This window comes from Salmo salar, chromosome ssa14, assembly GCF_905237065.1.
Source record: "Salmo salar chromosome ssa14, Ssal_v3.1, whole genome shotgun sequence".
In the NCBI taxonomy this organism is placed as follows: Eukaryota; Metazoa; Chordata; class Actinopteri; order Salmoniformes; family Salmonidae; genus Salmo; species Salmo salar.
In genome coordinates this window covers 6,639,639-6,664,979 of record NC_059455.1, presented here as the reverse complement: position 1 = coordinate 6,664,979, position 25,341 = coordinate 6,639,639, and the positions used below count along the sequence as shown (strand labels likewise).

The 25,341-nt window shown below is 42.8% G+C and overlaps 1 protein-coding gene across 35 annotated transcripts in view; it reads left to right on the top strand.

The window, feature by feature from the left end:
- Nucleotides 1-25,341, top strand: part of LOC106568684 (disks large homolog 1) — a 347,451-nt gene that overhangs the window by 285,866 nt on the left and 36,244 nt on the right. For all 35 annotated transcript variants that reach the window (XM_014139226.2, XM_014139225.2, XM_014139219.2 and 32 more), the window contains 3 exons: nt 2,416-2,572; nt 3,474-3,576; nt 24,894-25,008. In XM_014139226.2, the coding sequence (XP_013994701.2) occupies nt 2,416-2,572; nt 3,474-3,576; nt 24,894-25,008 (375 nt within the window). The remainder of the gene's footprint in view (nt 1-2,415; nt 2,573-3,473; nt 3,577-24,893; nt 25,009-25,341) is intronic.

The window sequence follows — 25,341 nt, the reverse complement described above, 5'->3', positions numbered from 1 at the left end:
ATCAAAGTACTGAGTAAAGGGTCTGAATACTTACGTAAATGTAATATTTCCGTTTTTATTTTTTTTATTATAAATGAGCAAAAAATTACCTGTTTTTGCTTTGTCGTTATGGGGTATTGTGTGTAGATTGATGAGGGAAAGAACAACTTATTCAATTTTAGAACAAGTCTGTAACCTAACAATGTGGAAAAAGGCAAGGGGTCTAAATAATTCCGAAGGCACTGTACTTTTTTGTCGAGTAGTGTATATTCTTCAAGAATCAATTGGTATGTATAATTAATTTATAAGTCAAGTATTGGATGTAGCAACTGCAGATGGCCCCTTTTAACACTAGAACTGCTAAAGCATTCATTTTGACTGCTCCTAAATAAAAAGGTTATGTTACTCTGCCATTTTTAAAGTCATGTTTCCTTCCGTTGGCTTTTCCTAAATAAGTCTATATAACACACTGTCGGTGTTAAAATCTTAAAATCACAAACAGAACTGGAGTTAAAACAATTTTTAGGAGGGCATGTCGTTTTTTTTATGGTTTTCTCCCGTAGCTACTCCTTCCCCCGACAGTAGGGCCTTCTCCACTCCTTCTTCCGACAGTTGAAAGTGCAGTGCCCAGCTGATGATCACCCCAATAATTGCATCAAAAATGTAACTAAACAATACCACAAATTTCACACGCACAATATATTAAATAAATTATGTAAAGTATGATGCAGAGAATGGGTGAGTTGATGAGCGAGGGGAAGCGAACAATGCATAATTGTGTAATTACCAATTGTGAATGAAGAACAGGGCGGGCCATTCTATTGTCTTGATCTGTTCTAATTATAATATCAAAGTGGTATGTATCCTAAATCAGTCCACGAATCCAGTCTCATTAGTCTACTCTGGCCTACTTGGAGTAGGCTACACAGTGAAAGCGTGCTTAGTTGTACATGCTGGCTTTCAATGTCTGGGAAAAGATCCACATCGGGCAGCAGGTGAGCAACTGCCAGAGAATGTGGTGATGAGGCTTGAGGCAAGGAGAGAAATGTGACCATGGACAATTGGCCGGCACCATGAACAAAGTGAGACGGGAGCTCCCTCTGCGCAAAATATGGCACCTGCACAGCGGTGCTGAAAAATGACAAGACAAAGGGGACTCAATAAAGAGACAACCGGAGACTGTTATGCACTACAACTAAACAAAGGTGTGTCAAGCAAGTGAAAGTTACGAAGATTTGTGTCAACTGTTAGGACAAGGGGTAACCGCTAAATTAAATCCAACTGATGCCATTGTGTGAAGACGCACTGGCACGAGCTCGATTGCTGTCATATCGAAACTTATATTCATTATAATGGCATTATTGCGTTTGTGCAGATTTTAACTTTATCAAGGCCACTTGCCGCTTATGTGATGTTTTCATATTTGACAACACGTCTTGCTGACTGTGGGTGTTGGTAGTTGGGGTATTTGTATTTTTTTGTCATAAAAATAAGCTATTACCATGTTCCAGCACTGAAGTTCTGTTTCATAGTTGTAACAGGCATTCCACAAATAAAATTGATTGAACAGATGAATTTGTTTGTTTTTGTTTTTACGTATAGCCTACAGTAACCTAAACAAATGAAATGTTAGAATGTTGCAGTCAGAATGACTTTGAGGCCAAGCAGTTCTAGAAAAAAAATCAATGGGTAATATATAATAGTGATTGAACAAGATTTAAGCATTTAAGAGATGAAGAACCATCCAGATTGTGCCTAAGTAATAGATAGTAAAATGTCATCTCTCCAGCCTTGTATCCTTATTGTGCCACACATCAAGAGAATTAACATGGCCATTGTTCCCCTAGTGGTTGTATATAAAAATGACATGTATTGGTTCAATAGTTCAAAACATTGATGTTATAGCGCAGTTATAATGACCCTTGACCTTTTAGCTACAAAACAATATTTTCAGTCTGAAACAAATAGAAACTCGACAGCGTGGGAACTTTATTTATTTATTTATTCTGGAGACAAGGTGGGCCTTTGGTGTGTTTGTCGTGCAATGGCATGCTCTTTTGGTAGAGTTCTCTGGTCTACTTCTCAGAGAAAAACTTACAGTAAAGCTCATTGCAAAAATACCAATACAGTATCAATAATTGTTGGAATGCTTCCAATGAAATTGCCAGATTTACAGTATGTAGTGTGAATCAAGCACTGTAGTAGCAATAGCAGTGTTGTGTGTATTGTTTTGTAATATGTTAATACGATGTTGTTACTACTGTGACTGTTACTACACAGGTATAAGAGCATACTTAATATAAAATGTTACCTTCTTATGTTTTTGTTTTTTAATCTATGGACTTTACTACGAGGATTCACAACCACCACCATATTACTTTGGAGACATAATCTGACTGAGGACTTTAGCCATTATTCTTTGTCGTGTCTTCCCAGAGAGCCCAGGAAGGTGGTGCTCCACAGAGGGGCGACGGGCCTGGGCTTCAACATAGTGGGTGGAGAGGATGGAGAGGGCATCTTCATCTCCTTCATCCTGGCAGGGGGACCTGCAGATCTGTGTGGCGAGCTGAGGAAAGGAGACCGCCTCGTCTCTGTAAGGATAACCTGCCATAGACGCACACGTGCACACTCATGCTGGCACTCTAGCACGCACACCTGCGCACACACACACACCGAGTTTGCGGGCACACACAGCCACACACCGTCTCTGTAAGTACATCTTCAAACACACTATTGCACTTACACACATGGGCACAGACACGCTACACTAACACACACAAAATGGAATGTGCAAATACAATCTTCAATCCATTCGCACAGATATTTCCATCATCGCCAGTCGTGTGTAAGTCACTGTACCCAGCGGGCCAAGCTGGTCGCAATGTCGTCATTACAACCAATTTTGCCTACTGGGGATAGTCCAGATGAGCTCCAGTCTTACCTGTTTTAACAGTTTTTTAGTACCACTTGTGTCCCATTGTGTTTTTAATGCTCTGTGTTACACCCTATTCATGTTGTCTGTTGTATACAGTGCCTTCAGAAAGTATTCACAACCCTTGACTTTTTCCACATTTTGTTTGTTACAGCCTTTATATAAAATTAATAAAGTAAAAAAAATCTTTAAAAAACTAAATTCTAAACATATTTTCACTTTTTCATTGTTGGGTATTGTGTGTAGATGTGTGAGAAAAAATCTATTTAATACATTTTAAATTCAGGCTGCAATAAAACAATGTGGAATAAGTCAAGGGGTATGAATACTTTCTGAAGGCACTGATATTTTTCTGTTTGAGTTTTTAAGTTGATCTTTTTTCTCCATTTGTCTGCTTTGCTACACGGATTCAGTGCTCCGTCTTGATCAGGTTGATATTGTAAAAGATAATGTGTTCTCGAATACTTGCCTGCTTGACTAAAGTCTTGTGAGAGTGAGGTTGCTTGATTAGCATGTACAGGAACCTGATGACTTGTCTCCTTTCTGCTTTTCCCGCTTGCAGGTGAACGGGGTGGACCTCCGCAGCGCCACTCACGAGCAGGCGGCGGCGGCACTGAAAAATGCAGGGCAGACTGTCACCATCGTGGCCCACTACAGACCAGAGGGTGAGTCATTATGTGATGTCATCAGCGGAGGGCATCACTATCATGTTTTTCTTCGTATTTGTACTTATGTATGCGGTTCTGAAGGTGCGAGCGTCACTGCTAGACTAGACTCCGGGGCCTCAAAGTAAGTTAACTCCTTCATTGCTCCCACTGAACACAACACTGGGGCATATTCAGGTAGTTCACACAGCTAGAGATGCAGCGTAATAAAGCAGACATGATTGTTTCACCATGTGGAGAAGCGCTCTCTCATTTCACTCGACTGACTGGGCATATTATTGCTGTGTGGCTAACTGCATCAGGAGTTGGACTACTATTGGATCAAACACCTGCTTTGATATACTAGTGTGGTGCTCTTGGGTAATTGAATTACCGCAGTAGATATCTGCTTATAGCAAGCTTCACGACATTCGATGAGAATTCGTTGAGAACAATTATAATCTAATGTCAACAAGCTTGCCATCAATGTATATCTACTGAGCCTTATTGCAAGCTTGAATGCCATATGTAATGTTTTACCAATGGCTGCTAAAACCACGTACGGCAAGTAATCACCTTGTGTTCTGTGGAGATGCTAAATAGCCTACTGTAAGCCCATTGTTATCTGCACTTACAGTACCAGTCAAAAAGTTTGGACACATGTACTCATTCAAGGGTTTTTCTTTATTTTGACTACTATGAAATAACACATATGGAATCATGTAGTAACCAAAAAAAGTGTTAAACAAATGAAAATATATTTTATATTCTTTAAAGTGGCCACTCTTTGCCTTGATGACAGCTTTGCACACTTGGCATTCTGTCAACAAGCTTCACCTGGAATGCTTTTCCAACAGTCTTTAACCTCTATGGGCTAGGTGCGACGCTTGCGTCCCACCTACTCAACAGCCAGTGTAATCCCGTGGCGCGTTATTCAAATTCCTAAAAAATGCAAAAACTTCAATTTTTCAAACATATGACTGTTTTACACCATTTTAAAGACAAGACTCTCGTTAATCTAACCACACTGTCCGATTTCAAAAAGGCTTTACAACGAAAGCAAAACATTAGATTATGTCAGCAGAGTACCCAGCCAGAAATAATCAGACACCCATTTTTCAAGCTAGCATATAATGTCACATAAACCCAAACCACAGCTAAATGTAGCACTAACCTTTGATGATCTTCATCAGATGACAACCCTAGGACATTATGTTATACAATACATGCATGTTTTGTTCAATCAAGTTCATATTTATATCAAAAACCAGCTTTTTACATTAGCATGTGACTAGCATGTGACTAGCATTCCCACCGAATACTGCCGGTGAATTTACTAAATTACTCACGATAAACGTTCACAAAAAGCATAACAATTATTTTAAGAATTATAGATACAGAACTCCTCTATGCACTCGATATGTACGATTTTAAAATAGCTTTTCAGTGAAAGCACATTTTGCAATATTCTCAGTAGATAGCCCGGCATCACAGGGCTAGCTATTTAGACACCCAGCAAGTTTAGCACTCACCAAAGTCAGATTTACTATAAGAAAAATGTTATTACCTTTGCTGTCTTCGTCAGAATGCACTCCCAGGACTTCTACTTCAATAACAAATGTTGGTTTGGTTCAAAATAATCCATTGTTATATCCAAATAGCGGCGTTTTGTTCGTGCGTTCAAGACACTATCCGAAAGGGTAAATAAGGGTGACGAGCATGGCGCAATTCATGACAAAAAAAATCTAAATATTCCATTACCGTACTTCGAAGCATGTCAACCGCTGTTTAAAATCTATTTTTATGCCATTTTTCTCATAAAAAAAGCGATAATATTCCGACCGGGAATCTGCGTTTTGGTAAACAGACGAAAGAAAATAAAGCATGGGGTCGACTCGGGCACGCGCCTAAACCCATAGTACTCTGATCGGCCACTTGCCAAACGCGATAAAGTGTTTCAGCCAGAGGCTGCCTCGATATCGTTCAGCTTTTTCCCGGGCTCTGAGAGCCTATGGGAGCCGTAGGAAGTGTCACGTTATAGCAAAGATCCTCAGTCTTCAATAAAAAGAACTAAGATGAAACACAACTTGTCAGACAGGCCACTTCCTGCATGGAATCTTCTCAGGTTTTGGCCTGCCATATGAGTTCTGTTATACTCACAGACACCATTCAAACTGTTTTAGAAACTTTAGGGTGTTTTCTATCCAAAGCCAATAATTATATGCATATTCTAGTTACTGGGCAGGAGTAGTAACCAGATTAAATTGGGTACGTTTTTTATCCGGCCGTGTCAATACTGCCCCCTAGCCCTAACAGGTTAAGGAGTTCCCACATATGCTGAGCACTTGTTTGCTGCTTTTCCTTCACTCTGCGGTCCAACTCATCCCAAACCATCTCAATTGGGTTGAGGTCGGGTGATTGTGGAGGCCAGGTCATATGATGCATCACTCCATCATTCTCCTTCTTGGTCAAATAGTCCTTACACAGCCTTGAGGTGTGTTGGGTCATTGTCCTGTTGAAAAACAAATGATAGTCCCACTAAGCGCAAACCAGATGGTTTGACATATCGCCGCAGAATGCTATGGTAGCCATGCTGGTTAAGTGTGCCTTGAGTTCTAAATAAATAAGACAGTGTCACCAGCAACGCACCCCCCACACCATCACACCTCCTCCACAGTGGGAACTACACATGCGGAAATCATCCGTTCACCTACTCTGCGTCTTGTGGCGGATGAAACAGAATTAGTTGGGTAACATAGATAATTAAGATGTTTTATTTGCATAATATGCTTATGTGAGATACTTGTCATTAGAATGTATCCCTTTGGACTCTGGTGTTGACAGTTGCACGTCTTCCCTTAGCTAGGGCTCAGTCACTTGGGGCCCAGAGAGGGGAGAGGTCAGGCTTGTCTTTCACATGTCCCTGGTGCTATGCAGAATATCAGAAAGGGAAGAGGACAGAATGGAACATTGTCTTCATATGTGATTGTGTCTTTACCTATTCTTAAACCATGTGAAGGGATGGCGTGATTAATGGGGAACCAATTATTTGTCTCCACAATGTCTGTGCGCAAGTCACTCCCCTCAGTGAGCTTGTCCAGGAGTGGGATCAAGAGGGGGTTTACTTGAGATGGGAGTATCTAGAGTTGACAATTGATATATGCCATTGGATGAGTTCGTGTTTTTGTACTATGAAGTACCAGGAACGAGATTAGAACATCGTCATAGGGACCAAACTGAACAATAATTTATAGCGAATGTTATCTGGCTAAGGGATACTCCTTTCTCAAATATAAAGTCCCTTCGTGAACTGTTCCTAAGATCTGTGGTCCGTCATGTCCGTTGAGAGGAGTGTATCTTGGCTATCAAAGATATTTGTACTTTTGTGTTGTCACTTTCAATGGTTCATTAAAGATAGCGCATCATTGAAAGTCAAGTGCTTTTGCAAAGCTCTTATTATTAAAGATGTAGTTTAAGTATAACTCTGACTGGTGTGTGAAGTTTGTAACTCTCCTCATTTGGTAATGCAGAAATTAGCCACCACAGTCTCACAAAGACACGGCGGTTGGAACCAAAAATCTAAAATTTGGACTCATCAGACCAAAGGACAGATTTCCACTGGTCTAATGTCCATTGCTCATGTTTCTTGGCACAAGCAAGTCTCTTCTTATTGGTGTCCTTTAGTAGTGGTTTCTTTGCAGCAATTCGACCATGAAGGCCTGATTCACACAGTCTCCTCTAAACAGTTGATGTTGAGATGTGTCTGTTACTTGAACTCTGTGAAGCATTTATTCGGGCAGCAATTTCTCAGGCTGGTAACTCTAATGAACTTATCCTCTGCAGGAGAGGTAACTCTGTGTCTTCCTTTCCTGTGGCGGTCCTAATGAGAGCCAGTTTCATCATTGCGCTTGATGGATTTTGTGACTGCACTTGAAGAAACTTTCAAAGTTCTTGAGATTTTCCGGATTGTCTGAAAGAAATAATGGACTGTCATTTCTCTTTACTTATTTGAGCTGTTCTTGCATAACAAAATAGGGCTATCTTCTGTGTTCCACCGCTACCATGTCACAACACAACTGATTGGTTCAAATGCATTAATAAGGAAAGAAATTCCACAAATTAACTTTCAACATGGCACACCTGTTAATTGAAATGCATTCCAGGGGACTACTTCATGAAGCTGTTTGAGAGAATGCCAAGAGTGCGCAAAGCTTTCATCAAAGCAAAGGGTGGCTACTTTGAAGATTTTGATTTGTTTAACACTTGTTTTATTACAATATGATTACATTTGTGTTATTTCATACTTTTGATGTCTACGATATTATTCTACAATGTAGAAAATAGTAAAACTTAAGAAAAGCCCTTGAATGAGTAGGTGTGTCCAAACTTTTGACTGGTACTGTACATGGGTTAGATCATGCGCTGTTACACTGCAGATGTTTGTGATGACACTGAATGAGAACTCATTAATTGGAACTGGATCGATAGAAATGCTATTGATGCAAATATTTCAGAGGACATGTTGGAACATGACTCAGGGTTGAGAGAGGGAGAGATGGGGAATAGAAAGAGAGAAGGATAGATGGGAAATAAAAATTATATTTGAGAGGACAGGGGCTACTGAGAGGGGTTGAATTATTGAGTGGGGGGGTTCAGAGAAAGAGCTGACGCTGCAAATAGCTGGGTGATTTGAATAGTCATAGTCAGTCGATCAATAATATAATAATACTTTTAGCAAAAATGTACAATATGTAGAAAAACTATGAGAATAGAAAGTTTCAGAACTTTTGTGAAACATCACAGCACAGTTGAAAATATATGGCAATTAGAAATAAAAATGGATGGTGTTAAGAGATCAAAGGCATTAAGAAGGAAAGAAGAACAAAAGGAAACACCTGTTAATTGAACTGCATTCCAGGTGACTACCTCATGAAGCTGGTTGAGAGAATGCCAAGAATGTGCAAAGCTTTCATCAAAGCAAAGGGTGGTTACTTTGAAGAATCTAAAATCTATTTTGATTTGTTTAACACTTTTTTGGTTACTACATGATATTGATTACTACATGATTAGTAGTTACATAGTTTATGTTAAGAGATAGATTGGGAGGGGTAGAAGGGAGCTGAAGGGTGGGACAAAAAAACAACAAGGTAACTAAGTTAAAATATACTGTGTCTGTAAAATGTTTAGAATGTTTGTGAAACAGCGCAGTTAAAAATATAAGGCTAATAGAAATCAAACTGGATGGTCTTCAGAGATAGATGGGAGGGGGTGAGGGTAGCTGAAGGATGGGATTAAAAACAAACAAAAGATAACTATTGTAAAATACAGTCATGGCCAAAAGTTTTGAGAATGACGCAAATATTAATTTTCACAAAGTCTGCTGCCTCAGTTTGTATGATGGCAATTTGCATATACTCCAGAATGATATGAAGAGTGATCAGATGAATTGCAATTAATTGCAATGTCCCTATTTGCCATGCAAATGAACTGAATCCCCCAAAAAAAACATTTCCACTGCATTTCAGCCCTGCCACAAAAGGACCAGCTGACATCATGTCGGTGATTCTCTCGTTAACACAGGTGTGAGTGTTGACGAGGTCAAGGCTGGAGATCACTCTGTCATGCTGATTGAGTTTGAATAACAAACTGGAAGCTTCAAAAGGAGGGTGGTGCTTGGAATCATTGTTCTTCCTCTGTCAACCATGGTTACCTGCAAGGAAACATGTGCCGTCATCATTGCTTTGCACAAAAAGGGCTTCACAGGCAAGGATATTGCTGCCAGTAAGATTGCACCTAAATCAACCATTTATCGGATCCTCAAGAACTTCAAGAAGAGCGGTTCAATTGTTGTAAAGAAGGCTTCAGGGCACCCAAGAAATTCCAGCAAGTGCCAGGACCGTCTCCTAAAGTTGATTCAGCTGTGGGATCGGGGCACCACCAGTACAGAGCTTGCTCAGGAATGGCAGCAGGCAGGTGTGAGTGCATCTGCACGCACAGTGAGGCGAAGACTTTTGGAGGATGGCCTGGTGTCAAGAAGGGCAGCAAAGAAGCCACTTCTCTCCAGGAAAAACATCAGGGACAGACTGATATTCTGCAAAAGGTACAAGGATTGGACTGCTGAGGACTGGGGTAAAGTCATTTTCTCTGATGAATCCCCTTTCCGGTTGTTTGGGGCATCCGGAAAAAAGCTTGTCCGGAGAAGACAAGGTGAGTGCTACCATCAGTCCTGTGTCATGCCAACAGTGTAAAGCATCCTGAGACCATTCATGTGTGGGGTTGCTTCTCAGCCAAGGGAGTGGGCTCACTCACAAGTTTGCCTAAGAACACAGCCATGAATAAAGAATGGTACCAACACATCCTCCGAGAGCAACTTCTCCCAACCATCCAGGAACAGTTTGGTGACAAACAATGCCTTTTCCAGCATGATGGAGCACCTTGCCATAAGGCAAAAGTGATAACTAAGTGGCTCGGGGAACAAAACATCAATATTTTGGGTCCATGGCCAGGAAACTCCCCAGACCTTAATCCCATTGAGAACTTGTGGTCAATCCTCAAGAGGCGGGTGGACAAACAAAAACCCACAAATTCTGACAAACTCCAAGCATTGATTATGCAAGAATAGGCTGCCATCAGTCAGGATGTGGCCCAGAAGTTAATTGACAGCATGCCAGAGCATATTGCAGAGGTCTTGAAAAAGAAATGTCAACACTGCAAATATTGACTCTTTGCATCAACTTCATGTAATTGTCAATAAAAGCCTTTGACACTTATGAAATGCTTGTAATTATACTTCAGTATTCCATAGTAACATCTGACAAAAATATCTAAAGACACTGAAGCAGCAAACTTTGTGAAAATTAATATTTGTGTCATTCTCAAAACTTTTGACCACGACTGTACATTGCTTCCATAAAATGTATATAGTATGTGTATATAGTATGTACAGTATAAGGTGGAAGTAGAGGCCGAAGTGGTGGTGTCCATTAGTTTACTCAAATTAGGGGAGGGGTGGTAGGGAAAATAATAAAGGAAAATATATGTTTTTCTTATATGATCAACATCAAATTGATCAGAAATACGGTGTAAACATTGTTAATGTTGTAAATGACTATTGTAGCTGGAAACGGCTGATTTTTAATGGAATATCTACAAAGGCCCATTATCAGCAACCATCACTCATGTGTTCCAATGGCACGTTGTGTTAGCTAAGTGATAAATTTGGATTAGCTAACACAATGTGCCATTGGAACACAGGAGTGATGGTAGTGTATATATATATATATATATATATGGGTGATTGGAAATGATGCAGACAATTATATTGATGGAAGCTACAATCTATCTGCAATATTAAAGCTGTTCTACTGTATCTCTTGGCTCGAGCTGGTTTAGTCAAGGCTCTGCTTCACACACTGCTAGGACCGTGGATTACACCAACTATCAGGAGTAGAATTAGTTAGCAATCGGAGTCGTAGCCTTGTCCCCCCCCCTCCGGCCTCACTTGGAATGTTCCAGGGAGCAGTCTGTAAGTACTAATCAAGGAGGAACAGAGAAAAGATACAAACGAGTTATGTTATTATTGACATAGTGTTAAGAAGTCATACTGTGCTTTAGAAGTTAGCAGTGCAGTTTATGCACGAAAGAGTCTTGGTTTGAGTTTTTTTATTTATTTTTATTTATTGTTGCAGTGTTTTATGAATGAATTAGTTTTTGGATTGATTCTATTGATTTTGTTTTGGTGTAATCTCAATCTGGAAATAAATGCTATAATGAGGCATTTCTTGTTGGGGGTTTTGGAGAAGGTACAGGGTTTATTGCATTACAGGGAGTCTCTTCCACCTTATGTTTGTCTCTTTCTAGACCTGGGTTCAAATACTATTTGAAATCATGTCAAATACTTAAGCTGGGCCTGATTGAACTTGCATGGCGCAGTGGAACCAATTGAATAGTCGCAAAATGGCAAGCCCCGCCCACCAGACAGGCTAAAGCAAACGCTAAACGTTTTGAAAGATTTCAAATAGTATTTGAACCCAGGTCTGTCTTTTCTTATCCATATTATAATGGTGCATTATTACATTACAAACCAATCTCCTTCATGATAAGTGAGTCCATTATACGGTTGGAAAGTGGGTAATGTCACGTTACAAATGGTAAAATGTAACAGTTGCTTACTAACGGAACTGCTTTCCAACTGTGAACCTGCTCATCTTTGTCAAATATAATGACTTTCTATTTAATCTCCCACCAGACAGACCTAGGTTCATATACTATTTGAAATCATTTTATTTCTTTGACCGTTTGCCTTAGCCTGCCTGGAGTGCCAGGTGGGCAGGGTTTTCACTTGTCAATTGGTTCCATTGCAACAGACAAGCTCAATCAAACACAGCTAAAGTATTTGTATTGATTTAAAATAGTATCTGAACCCTGGTCTGTTTCCAACCATGAGCGCATTCAGTGGAGTGCAACGTCACAATGCGTTAGAAATACACTGTGTAGAACATACTTGTTTCTCTGTTATGTAGAATAGGGAACCATGTCAGCTCTATGCATGGTATTTGTAACTGCAACATCAGGCCTTCTTGAATGTCTTTATCCCGATGGGACTTATGACATCACGTGAATCCCATATCATATTTCCACGGGAGGTTTTGTGGTCACTTTTTCCACTTGCAGTGAAACGGGATCCCCAGTTTAAGATGACATTCCATTGCTGAGCACAACGGTCCACTCAAGCTAAATGGGGGAGATTTCACCCTGCCATTCCCTCAATGTCGTTTAAGAACTAGAATGCACTTCAATGCATTCCTCTTTTATTGTATATTTTCATGTTTACTTAAAAAAATAAAATAATGAATAGCTCAGCTGATCTACAGTATTTTGTCTACCTTCATTGTTTAACATATTTTGCTTTCTCGGGCCATGATTGCCAAAACAAAATTTAATACATACAGTAGATGCGGAAAAGTTAATTGATTCAACTGACTTGAGGGTTTATTTTAAGTCTAGGTGTAAGGAAATGCTGATGAATGCAATAAACATTGTAAGATGTGATCGATATGTCTCAACTTGAAGTTCAAAGTAAATGTGTTATGGAGAATATGAGATGGACCTTGCCCCTGACACCATTTTTTATGTATTGTTAGTTTCGCTCTTGTTTTTTCTAAACGGAATGTATACGTCAGGTAAGCGCTCCCTTTATCACCTACCTGCACATGTACAGAGGGATCCGAAATGATTGACACCCTTTATAAAGATGACCAAAGATGAATATTGAGCTATATTGTATGCTCACAAAAAATGGGAAATTATATTATTTTTTACTTATACAATTGCTCAGAGAAGTAAGTAATACTTTTTGTCTCAAAAGGGTAGGGGTCAAAATTATTAACACCCCTGTGTTCAATACCTTTTAATACCTCACGAGGATAACGGCACTGGGCCTTTTTCTAAAATGTTTTATGAAAACATTGGGAGTGATCTTACACCATTCCTCCTACATACAGAGTCTTTCCAGATCCTTGATATCCTTTGTCTGTGCTTATGGACTGCCCTCTTCAATTCAAGCTATAGATTTTAAATGGTGTTAAAGTCCGGAGACTGAGATGTCCATTACATAATGTTGATTTTCTGATCAATGAACAATTTCTTTGTGGATTTTGATGTGTGCTTGGGGTTATTGTTTTGCTGGAAGATCCACTTTCGGACAAGTCTTAGCCTCCTGGCACAGGCAAACAGATTATTGCCTAAAATGTCCTTGTACTGGGTAAAGTCCAGGTCCAGTGGAAGCAAAATAGCCCCATAACATTAAAGACCCACCACCATATTTTACAGTAGGTGTGGGGTTCTTTCAAAGCAAAACCCACCACTGGTGTGCATCACCAAAGACCTCTGTCATCCAACAAATGTAAACCTGGGGCGTCATTTATCAATATTGCGTAAAAACTATTCTAACGGAATTTAGAATGGTCGTACGCATAGAAAAGGTGTGATTTATCAAACAATCCTACGAGCGTCATACGCACACCGGTAGGAGATAACATCATAGCCTCAGTGCTCGTGCATGACTTTGATGTTTGCATTTCAAAACTCCCCTAATTAACCATATGGTCAAAATCATCCCTTTAAAGCCGTGGGGAATATACAACACCGTACCATGAAATACAACGGCGCAACCAAAAAAAGCGAAGAAAAAAACTTTCAGGGACTGAAAGAGGTGCTTGTGTCAGAGATTGAGTACAGCCAAAAGGTTTTATTTGGCTTGCTTAGTTGTGGCCAGACCAGTAAAAATAAAAACATTGCTATGAAGAGAGGAGCATTAGGACAATTTAAGTTGCTTTAGCAATGGAAAATATACTTCAAATGTGTAGGCAACACTCACCAACAAGCCATCCATCCTCAACAGCTTTTCAAAATCTTTCAAAACCTATAGGCGTATAGGCTAACATTGCTGTTCTGTAGAATGAAAGAGTTGTGCATTCCACCTTGCCACCATACCACCACATTCAGCAGGGTCTATTGTGCATGACACAACCTATCACCTGCACATAAATAGTGGAAACCTTTTTCTGTTCACATAGTTGAAATCATTTTGGGATGGTCATTTTTTGCGATGTGGGTGCTGTCTATTGTTCTGTTCTTATTTGTGAACCCAAAGAAACCCCTATTGTCTTCAACCTGTTGTAAATTGTATGTAACTGGTCGCTTTGCTAATGATTACATCCAAAACATTGACTCATCGAGAGCTGTGACATGCCAATCGGCAATCTCCCGCTGAAAAGTGCCCGTTGCCAAAAACCAGAGGGTGGAGAGCACTTGGATGTGCACCGGAATGGCATGTGTTTGCCTTTTTATAGTAGGTTCTCTGCGAAATGCATTGCGTTCCAAATCTCCGAACAGAGCAGGATCAGATCAATCAATTTTCCATTATCTCAGTTTTATAGTCTTTCAGCAATGGTTTCACCCTCGCATGTACCTCTAATTTAACAAATGACTGTACTTTATATGGATTATTATCGTAACAAATGCACTGTGGTGGTCAAATTATATTTCATGTCAAGATGTGTTGCATGAATTAACAATGGTAATACAATTAATATCAAAATTATTGAATTATTACTCACAACTTCACACTTTTTCAACATATACACTGTTCAAAAAAATAAAGGGAACACTTAAACAACACATTGTAACTCCAAGTCAATCACACTGTCCACTTAGGAAGCAACACTGATTGACAATAAATTTCACATGCTGTTGTGCAAATGGAATAGACAACAGGTGGAAATTATAGGCAATTAGCAAGACACCCCCAATAAAGGAGTGGTTCTGCAGGTGGGGACCACAGACCACTTCTCAGTTCCTATGCTTCCTGGCTGATGTTTTGGTCACTTTTGAATGCTGGCGGTGCTTTCACTCTAGTGGTAGCATGAGACGGAGTCTACAACCCACACAAGTGGCTCAGGTAGTGCAGTTCATCCAGGATGGCACATCAATGCGAGCTGTGGCAAGAAGGTTTGCTGTGTCTGTCAGCGTAGTGTCCAGAGCATGGAGGCGCTACCAGAAGACAGGCCAGTACATTAGGAGACGTGGAGGAGGCCGTAGGAGGGCAACAACCCAGCAGCAGGACCACTACCTCCGCCTTTGTGCAAGGAGGAGCAGGAGAAGCACTGCCAGAGCCCTGCAAAATGACCTCCAGCAGGCCACAAATGTGCATGTGTCTGCTCAGAAACAGACTCCATGAGGGTGGTATGAGGGCCCGACGTCCACAGGTGGGGGTTGTGCTTACAGCCCAACACCGTGCAGGACGTTTGGCATTTGCCAGAGAACACCAAGATTGGCAAATTCGCCACTGGCGCCCTGTGCTCTTCACAGATGAAAGCAGGTTCACACTGAGCACGTGACAGACGTGACAGAGTCTGGAGATGCCGTGGAGAACGTTCTGCTGCCTGCAACATCCTCCAGCATGACCGGTTTGGCGGTGGGTCAGTCATGGTGTGGGGTGGCATTTCTTTGGGGGGCCGCACAGCCCTCCATGTGCTCGCCAGAGGTAGCCTGACTGCCATTAGGTACCGAGATGAGATCCTCAGACCCCTTGTGAGACCATATGCTGGTGCGGTTGGCCCTGGGTTCCTCCTAATGCAAGACAATGCTAGACCTCATGTGGCTGGAGTGTGTCAGCAGTTCCTGCAAGAGGAAGACATTGATGCTATGGACTGGGCCGCCCGTTCCCCAGACCTGAATCCAATTGAGCACATCTGGGACATCATGTCTCGCTCCATCCACCAACGTCACGTTGCACCACAGACTGTCCAGGAGTTGGCGGATGCTTTAGTCCAGGTCTGGGAGGAGATCCCTCAGGAGACCATCCACCACCTCATCTGGAGCATGCCCAGGCGTTGTAGGGAGGTCATACAGGCACGTGGAGGCCACACACACTACTGAGCCTCATTTTGACTTGTTTTAAGGACATTACATCAATGTTGGATCAGCCTGTAGTGTGGTTTTCCACTTTAATTTTGAGTGTGACTCCAAATCCAGACCTCCATGGGTTGATAAATTGGATTTCCATTGATTATTTTTGTGTGATTTTGTTGTCAGCACATTCAACTATGTAAAGAAAAAAGTATTTAATAAGATTATTTCTTTCATTCAGATCTAGGATGTGTTGTTTACGTGTTCCCTTTATTTTTTTGAGTAGTATATTTTCCCCATTCTACATTTGACAAGCAGTTCCCTTATTCCACCACTTGGCACTGTGCGTGATTTTGGCTGTGAGTGAATTTACGCACACTCTCAAGCAAACATTCTTATTGATAAATTTCACACTTTGCGTGGAAATGAGCCCACATACAAATAAAATCAAATCACATTTTATTTGTCACTTGCGCCGAATACAACAGGTGTAGACCTTGCAGTGAAATACTTACTTACAAGCCCTTAACCAACAATGCTTTAATGAGTTAAGATTTTTTTTTTTTAATAAGTGTTAAGTAAAAAATAGATAAATAGAAAAGAAAAGTAACAAATAATTAAACAGATGCAGTAAAATAACAAGCAAGGCACAGCCTGAAGAGGACTGGCCACCCCTCATAGCCTGGTTCCTCTCTAGTTTTTCCTAGCCACCGTGCTTCTACACCTGCATTACTTGCTGTTTGGGGTTTTAGGCTGGGTTTCTGTACAGCGCTTTGACATATCAGCTGATGTAAGAAGGGCTATATAAATATATTTGATTTGATTTGAAGGCTATATATCGGGGGTACCGGTAGAGAGTCAATGTGCGGAGGCACCGGTTAGTTGAGGTAATATGTACATGTAGGTCGAGTTAAAATGACTATGCATAGATAATAAACAAAGAGTAGCAGCTGCGTAAAAGGGGGGGGTCTGGGTAGCCCTTTGATTAGCTGTTCAGGAGTCTTATGGCTTGGGGGTAGAAGCTGTTAAGAAGCCTTTTGGACCTCGACTTGGCGCTCTGGTACCGCTTGCCGTGCGGTAGCAGAGAGAACAGTCTATGACTTGGGTGGCTGGAGTCTTTGACAATTTTTAGGGCCTTCCTCTGACACCGCCTGATGTAGAAGTCCTGGATGGCAGGAAGCTTGGCCCCAGTGATGTACTGGGCCGTACGCACTACCCTCTGTAGTGCCTTGCGGTCGTAGGCAGAGCACTTGCCACACCAGGCAGTTATGCAACCAGTCAGGATGCTCTCGATGGTGCAGCTGTATAACCTTTTGAGGATCTGAGGACCCATGCCAAATTTGTGCCTATTGATAAATGACGCCCCTGGAGTTTGCTAAATGGCATTGGCACTTCGATTGGAACCGGTAGTCCCTTGTAGCTCAGTTGGTAGAGCATGGTGCTTGCAACGCCAGGGTTGTGGGTTCGATTCCCATGGGGGACCAGTATGAAAATGTATGCACCCACTACTGTAAGTTGCTCTGGAGAAGAGCGTCTGCTAAGTGACTAAAGTGTAAATGTAAACCGTCACTAGGCTCAGATGACATGAAAATAGAGCTCTTTGGCCAAACACACCAGTTGTGGGTTTTGCGTTTAAGAAAGATGCATATACAGAAAATAACCCCGTACTTACTGTAAAATATGGTGGTGGATCATTGATGTTATAGGGCTATTTTGCTTCCACTGGTCCTGGGGCCCTTGTTAACGTCAACGGCATTGTGAACTTTACCCAGTACCGAGACATTTTAGCCAAAACCTGGTTTCTCTGCCAGGAGGCTGGAACTTGGCCACACAGAAATTGTTAACTGACAACAAAATCAACATTTTGCCAGTAGAGATTCCTGGGTAAAATCACCAGGGATGCCAAGCGAGGGGAAAAAAATCCATATTACAACCTCTGTGATAACTGCGTTGTTTGCTCTATAACCGGTTAGTTCATATGCCTTGAAACCGTGATATTATTCTAAAATTGATTACATTGATGAGGGAAAAAAACAATCTATACACAATACCCCATAATGACAATGCAAAAACAGGTTTTTAGAAATTGTTGCTAATTTATTACAACAACAAAAACAGATCACATTTACATAAGTATTCAGACCCTTCACTCAGTACTTTGTTGAATCACCTTTGGAAGCAATTACAGCATCAAGTCTTCTTGGGTAAGACGCTACAAGCTTGGTACACCTGTTTTTGGGGAGTTTCTCCCATTCTTCTCTGCAGATCCTCTCAAGCTCTGTCAGGTTGGATGGGGAGCGTTGCAGCACAGCTATTTTCAGGTCTCTCCAGAGATGTTCGACCGGGTTCAAGTCCGGGCTCTGGCTGGGCCTCTCAAGGACATTCAGAGACTTGTCCCTAAACCACTCCTGCGTTGTCTTGACTGTGTGCTTAGGGTCATTGTCCTGTTGGAAGATGAACCTTCGCCGCAGTCGGAGTTCCTGAGTGCTATGGAGCAGGTTTTCAAGGATCTCTCTGTACTTTAATCTGTTCATCTTTGCCTCGATCCTGACTAGTCTCCCTGTCCCTGCAGCTGAAAAACATCCCCACAGCATTATGCTGTCACCACCATGCTTCACCGTAAGGATGGTGCAGGTTTCGTACAGACGTGACTCTTGGCATTCAGGTCAAAGATTTCAATCTTGGTTTCATCAGACCAGAGAATCTTGTTTCTCATGATCTGAGAGACTTTAGGTGCCTTTTGGCAAACTCCAGGCGGGCTGTCACGTGCCTTTTACTGAGGAGTGGCTTCTGTCTGGCCACTCTACCATAAAAACCTGATTGGTGGAGTGCTGCAGAGATGGTTGTCCCATCTCCACAGAGGAACTCGGGTTCTTGGTCATCGGGTTCTTGGTCACCTCCTTGACCAAGGCCCTTCTCCCCCGATTGCTCAGTTTGGCCGGGGGGCCAGCTCTAGGAAGAGTCTTGGTGGTTCTTCTTCCATTTAACAATGATGGAGGCCACTGTTTTTTGGAGACCTTGAATGCTGCAGAAATGTTTTGGTACCCTTCCCCATTTACATTTACATTTAAGTCATTTAGCAGACGCTCTTATCCAGAGCGACTTACAAATTGGTGCATTCACCTTATGATATCCAGTGGAACAACCACTTTACAATAGTGTATCTAAATCTTTTAAGGGGGGGGGGGGGTTAGAATGATTACTTTATCCTATTCCTTAAAGAGGTGGGGTTTCAGGTGTCTCCGGAAGGTGGTGATTGACTCCGCTGTCCTGGCGTCGTGAGGGAGCTTGTTCCACCATTGGGGTGCCAGAGCAGCGAACCGTTTTGACTGGGCTGAGCGGGAACTGTGCTTCCTCAGAGGTAGGGAGGCGAGCAGGCCAGAGGTGGATGAACGCAGTGCCCTTGTTTGGGTGTAGGGCCTGATCAGAGCCTGAAGGTACGGAGGTGCCGTTCCCCTCACATCTCCGTAGGCAAGCACCATGGTCTTGTAGCGGATGCGAGCTTCAACTGGAAGCCAGTGGAGAGAGCGGAGGAGCGGGGTGACGTGAGAGAACTTGGGAAGGTTGAACACCAGACGGGCTGCGGCGTTCTGGATGAGTTGTAGGGGTTTAATGGCACAGGCAGGGAGCCCAGCCAACAGCGAGTTGCAGTAATCCAGACGGGAGATGACAAGTGCCTGGATTAGGACCTGCGCCGCTTCCTGTGTGAGGCAGGGTCGTACTCTGCGAATGTTGTAGAGCATGAACCTACAGGATCGGGTCACCGCCTTGATGTTAGTGGAGAACGACAGGGTGTTGTCCAGGGTCACGCCAAGGTTCTTAGCACTCTGGGAGGAGGACACAATGGAGTTGTCAACCGTGATGGCGAGATCATGGAATGGGCAGTCCTTCCCCGGGAGGAAGAGCAGCTCCGTCTTGCCGAGGTTCAGCTTGAGGTGGTGATCCGTCATCCACACTGATATGTCTGCCAGACATGCAGAGATACGATTCGCCACCTGGTTATCAGAAGGGGGAAAGGAGAAGATGAATTGTTTGTCGTCTGCATAGCAATGATAGGAGAGACCATGTGAGGATATGACAGTGCCAAGTGACTTGGTGTATAGCGAGAATAGGAGAGGGCCTAGAACAGAGCCCTGGGGGACACCAGTGGTGAGAGCACGTGGTGCGGAGACAGATTCTCGCCACGCCACCTGGTAGGAGCGACCTGTCAGGTAGGACGCAATCCAAGCGTGGGCCGCGCCGGAGATGCCCAACTCGGCGAGGGTGGAGAGGAGGATCTGATGGTTCACAGTATCAAAGGCAGCAGATAGGTCTAGAAGGATGAGAGCAGAGGAGAGAGAGTTAGCTTTAGCAGTGCAGAGAGCCTCCGTGACACAGAGAAGAGCAGTCTCAGTTGAATGACCAGTCTTGAAACCTGACTGATTTGGATCAAGAAGGTCATTCTGAGAGAGATAGCAGGAGAGCTGGCCAAGGACAGCACGTTCAAGAGTTTTGGAGAGAAAAGAAAGAAGGGATACTGGTCTGTAGTTGTTGACATCGGAGGGATCGAGTGTAGGTTTTTTCAGAACTCTCGCTCTCTTGAAGACGGAAGGGACGTAGCCAGCGGTCAAGGATGAGTTGATGAGCGAGGTGAGGTAAGTGAGAAGGTCTCCGGAAATGGTCTGGAGAAGAGAGGAGGAGATAGGGTCAAGCGGGCAGGTTGTTGGGCGGCCGGCCGTCACAAGACGTGAGATTTCATCTAGAGAGAGAGGGGAGAAAGAGGTCAAAGCACTGGGTAGTGCAGTGTGAGCAGGACCAGCGGTGTCGTTTGGCTTCGTCGACCTTCTTTTCAAAATGGGTGACGAAGTCATCCGCAGAGAGGGAGGAGGGGGGGGGGAGGAGGATTCAGGAGGGAGGAGAAGGTGGCAAAGAGCTTCCTAGGGTTAGAGGCAGATGCTTGGAATTTAGAGTGGTAGAAAGTGGCTTTAGCAGCAGAGACAGAAGAGGAAAATGTAGAGAGGAGGGAGTGAAAGGATGCCAGGTCCGCAGGAGGCGAGTTTTCCTCCATTTCCGCTCGGCTGCCCGGAGCCCTGTTCTGTGAGCTCGCAATGAGTCGTCGAGCCACGGAGCAGGAGGGGAGGACCGAGCCGGCCTGGAGGATAGGGGACATAGAGAGTCAAAGGATGCAGAAAGGGAGGAGAGGAGGGTTGAGGAGGCAGAATCAGGAGATAGGTTGGAGAAGGTTTGAGCAGGGGGAAGAGATGATAGGATGGAAGAGGAGAGAGTAGCGGGAGAGAGAGAGCGAAGGTTGGGACTGCACAATACCATCCGAGTAGGGGCAGAGTGAGAAGTGTTGGATGAGAGCGAGAGGGAAAAGGATACAAGGTAGTGGTCGGAGACTTGGAGGGGAGTTGCAATGAGATTAGTGGAAGAACAGCATCTAGTAAAGATGAGGTCAAGCGTATTGCCTGCCTTGTGAGTAGGGGGGAAGGTGAGAGGGTGAGGTCAAAAGAGGAGAGGAGTGGAAAGAAGGAGGCAGAGAGGAATGAGTCAAAGGTAGACGTGGGGAGGTTAAAGTCACCCAGAACCGTGAGAGGTGAGCCATCCTCAGGAAAGGAACTTATCAAGGCGTCAAGCTCATTGATGAACTCTCCAAGGGAACCTGGAGGGCGATAAATGATAAGGATGTTAAGCTTGAAAGGGCTGGTAACTGTGACAGCATGGAATTCAAAGGAGGCGATAGACAGATGGGTCAGGGGAGAAAGAGAGAATGTCCACTTGGGAGAGATGAGGATCCCAGTGCCACCACCCCACTGACCAGAAGCTCTCGGGGTGTGCGATAACACATGGGCAGACGAGGAGAGAGCAGTAGGAGTAGCAGTGTTATCTGTGGTAATCCATGTTTCCGTCAGTGCCAAGAAGTCGAGGGACTGGAGGGTAGCATAGGCTGAGATGAACTCTGCCTTGTTGGCCGCAGACCGGCAGTTCCAGAGGCTGCCGGAGACCTGGAACTCCACGTGGGTCGTGCGGCCACGCGGTGTGACGCGTTTGTATGGCCTGTGCAGAGGGGAGAGAACAGGGATAGACAGACACATAGTTGACAGGCTACAGAAGAGGCTACGCTAATGCAAAGGAGATTGGAATGACAAGTGGACTACACGTCTCGAATGTTCAGAAAGTTAAGCTTATGTTGCAAAAATCTTATTGACTAAAATGATTAAAATGATACAGTACTGCTGGCTGGTGAAGTAGGCTAGCTAGCAGTGGCTGCGTTGTTGACTTTGTTTGAAAGTGTAGCTGGCTAGGTAACCTCGATAGTTTCAGTACTACACCTTATCATGATACAAAGGCAACTATGTAGCTAGCTAACAGTAGCTAACCTGGCTAGCTAACCTCGATAATTACTCTAAACTACACAATTATCTTAGATACAAAGACAGCAAAGACAACTATGTAGCCAGCTAACACTACACTAATCAAATCGTTCCGTTGTAATGTATTAGTTTCCCCAGATCTGTGCTTCGGCACAATCCTGTCTAGGAGCTTTACAGACAATTCCTTTCACCTCATGGCTTGGTTTTTGCTCTGACATGGACTCTCAACTGTGTATATAGACAGGTGTGTCCATTCAATTGAATTTAACCCCAGGTGGACTCCAATCAAGTTGAAGAAACATCTCAAGGATGATCAATGGAAACAGGATGCACCTGAGCTCAATTTTTAGTCTCATAGCAAAGGGTCTGAATACTTATGTAAATATGGTATTTCATAATTGTTTTTGCAAAAAAAAAAAAAAAAAAACATTTCTCTGTCATTATTGGGTATTGTGTGTAGATTATCTTTTTTAATCAATTTTAGAATAAGCCTGTAACGTAGCAAAATGTGGCAACAAAAAGTCCTTTATCGGAACTCTACAGACAATTCCTTCGACCTCATGGCTTGGTTTTTGCTCTGAAATGCACTGTCAATTGTGGAACCTTTGATATAGAGAGGTGTGTGCCTTTCCAAGTCATGTCCAATCAATTGAATTTACCACAGGTGGACTCCAATCAAGTTGTAGGATGATCAATGGAAACAGGATGCACCTGCTCACTTAACTCGGAAGCCAGCCACACCAATGTGTCGGAGGAAACGCCGTCCAACTGACGACCAAAGTCAACTTGCAGGCCCGCCACAAGAAGTTGCTAGAGCACGATGAGACAAGAAAATCCCGGCAGGCCATTCCCTCCCCTAACCCGGACGACATTTGACCAAATGTGCACCGCCCCCTGGGATTGAACCCAAGGCTGTAGTGGCGCCCCATCTCTGCAATGCAGTGCCTTAGACCACTAAGCCGCTCGAGAGGCCCCTCATGGTACTGATATCTGTGTGCGTGTGTCCATGCAAGTAGAAAAAACAAGTTGACTCACCCTTCTTGTAGAGAAGCGCCAATGCCATCTTCCTGTCATGTTGCCTAAACGGTCTATGACTCTGTCATACAGTACACCCTTTTAGTTGTTGTTGTCCTAGGCTACCTGGCTAAAATGCTTGCTCGCTAGCCTAACTTCCTTTCATGGGCAACAATGCGCCAGGCCAGCTAGTTAAAATTAGCCTACTACATCTAGCTACATGTTGAACTTCTTCCTCTCAGGCCAGAGGCACCATGTATGAATTTATGGTTGGATCAGAATCGTCATTATAATCATTGGCCAATACGGAGAATTAGGTAAAACCACAAGTCCAAATCCCTTTCTCCATTCATGGCTAATTTAGGAAATAGCTAGCTAGCCACCGGAGGACAATGACACAACAAGATGCAACAATTCAAGTTTTGTCTGTCCATGACGTTTGGCTTCTGATGTGATGTGATTGGTGTGAAGCGATATCCAAACTGGCTTCCCTTGACACTTTTTTTTTGGTGCGCCAGGACCATTCACCGCTGAGCTCACTCAGTTTAGTCCAACGTTGATTGCTGTTATTCTATTTATTTTTATGAAAGGAGACTGAATGTTCGCTGGCTTTACTTGTATTCAGCGCTACGGGTGGCAACAATGTCATACTCTTTTTGACTAGACAGCATCAGATAATGGGCTACACATACTGAGACAGAGGGGCGGTGTTTCGTTCGCTCAGATGCTTTCTCTGTTTAGATGCATTCAGCTTCTTGCGAATTGAAGGAAATGTATTTCCTTGGTCAATTTTTTGAGGAAGCCTGGCTTCCCTTAGCATCCATAAATACACGCCACCTCATTTTGCAATGGCCATTTTAGCCTCCGGACATGAAGACCATTAAAAACCTGTGGTTTGAATTGAAGAGGGCAGTACATAAGCGTAGACAAAGGATATCAAGAATCTGGAAAAAATGTTAATGGATTAATGGTGTAAGATCACTCCCAATGTGTTCCCCAATCTCATAAAACATTTTAGAAAAAGGCTCAGTGCCGTTATACTCACCAGGTGAAGTATTGAAAGGTATTAAAACAGGGGTGTCAATAATTTGAACCCTTACCTTAACCTTATTTGAGAAAATAAATATTACTTATTAAAATAAATATTTTTCTCTGGGGAATTGTATTAGTATAAAATAAAATAATTTCCCTGTTTTTATATATTTATTTTATATAGTCATTTTTTCTCATCTTTATCAAGGGTGTCAATTTTGGACCCCATATTATAGGGTGTGTCCCAATAATATCTTCTTTCTTAAGTTCACTCTCGTTCACTACTTCCCACAAACGCATTGGGTTGGTAGAGGAATGGGCTTGGGGGAGTTTCTACTATATTTCTTACACCAGTCCTTTACTTTCAAATCAGTGAAGGGAACAAGTGAACACTTTGGGAGGAAGGAGAGATTATTGGGATTTGGCCTTTTTGTTTCTTTTAGTACATATTTTTTATACATTTTTAGATTTTTCTTCTAAATGAATTAAGACAATATTGTGTCTATTTTGCTTATGTTTTCCTTTCAGAGTACAGTCGATTTGAAGCCAAGATCCACGACCTGCGAGAACAGATGATGAACAGCAGCATCAGCTCGGGGTCGGGCTCGCTGCGGACCAGCCAGAAGAGGTCACTCTACGTTAGGTAAGACCTAAAGGGGTTCTCCCGAAATGTAAATGACCATTAGCTTTAACCTCTGTAGGTCTAAGCCCTTAGATTGCAATATCTACTAAGCTAACATATGGAATTGTTTTGTAAATGGTCGGAAAATGTATCATTTAGCAACTTGATTTTGAATTTTAGGACCCTTGTCGATATCCCAAAAATATATAACAAAATATTTTATGAAACATTGACTTCGGCTTTTACTTTCCAACAAGTCAGTTCGTAAAATTCATGGCCTGCTAGAGCTGCCCCAGTCAACTGTAAGTGCTGTTATTTTGAAGTGGAAACGTCTAGGAGCAACAACGACCCACC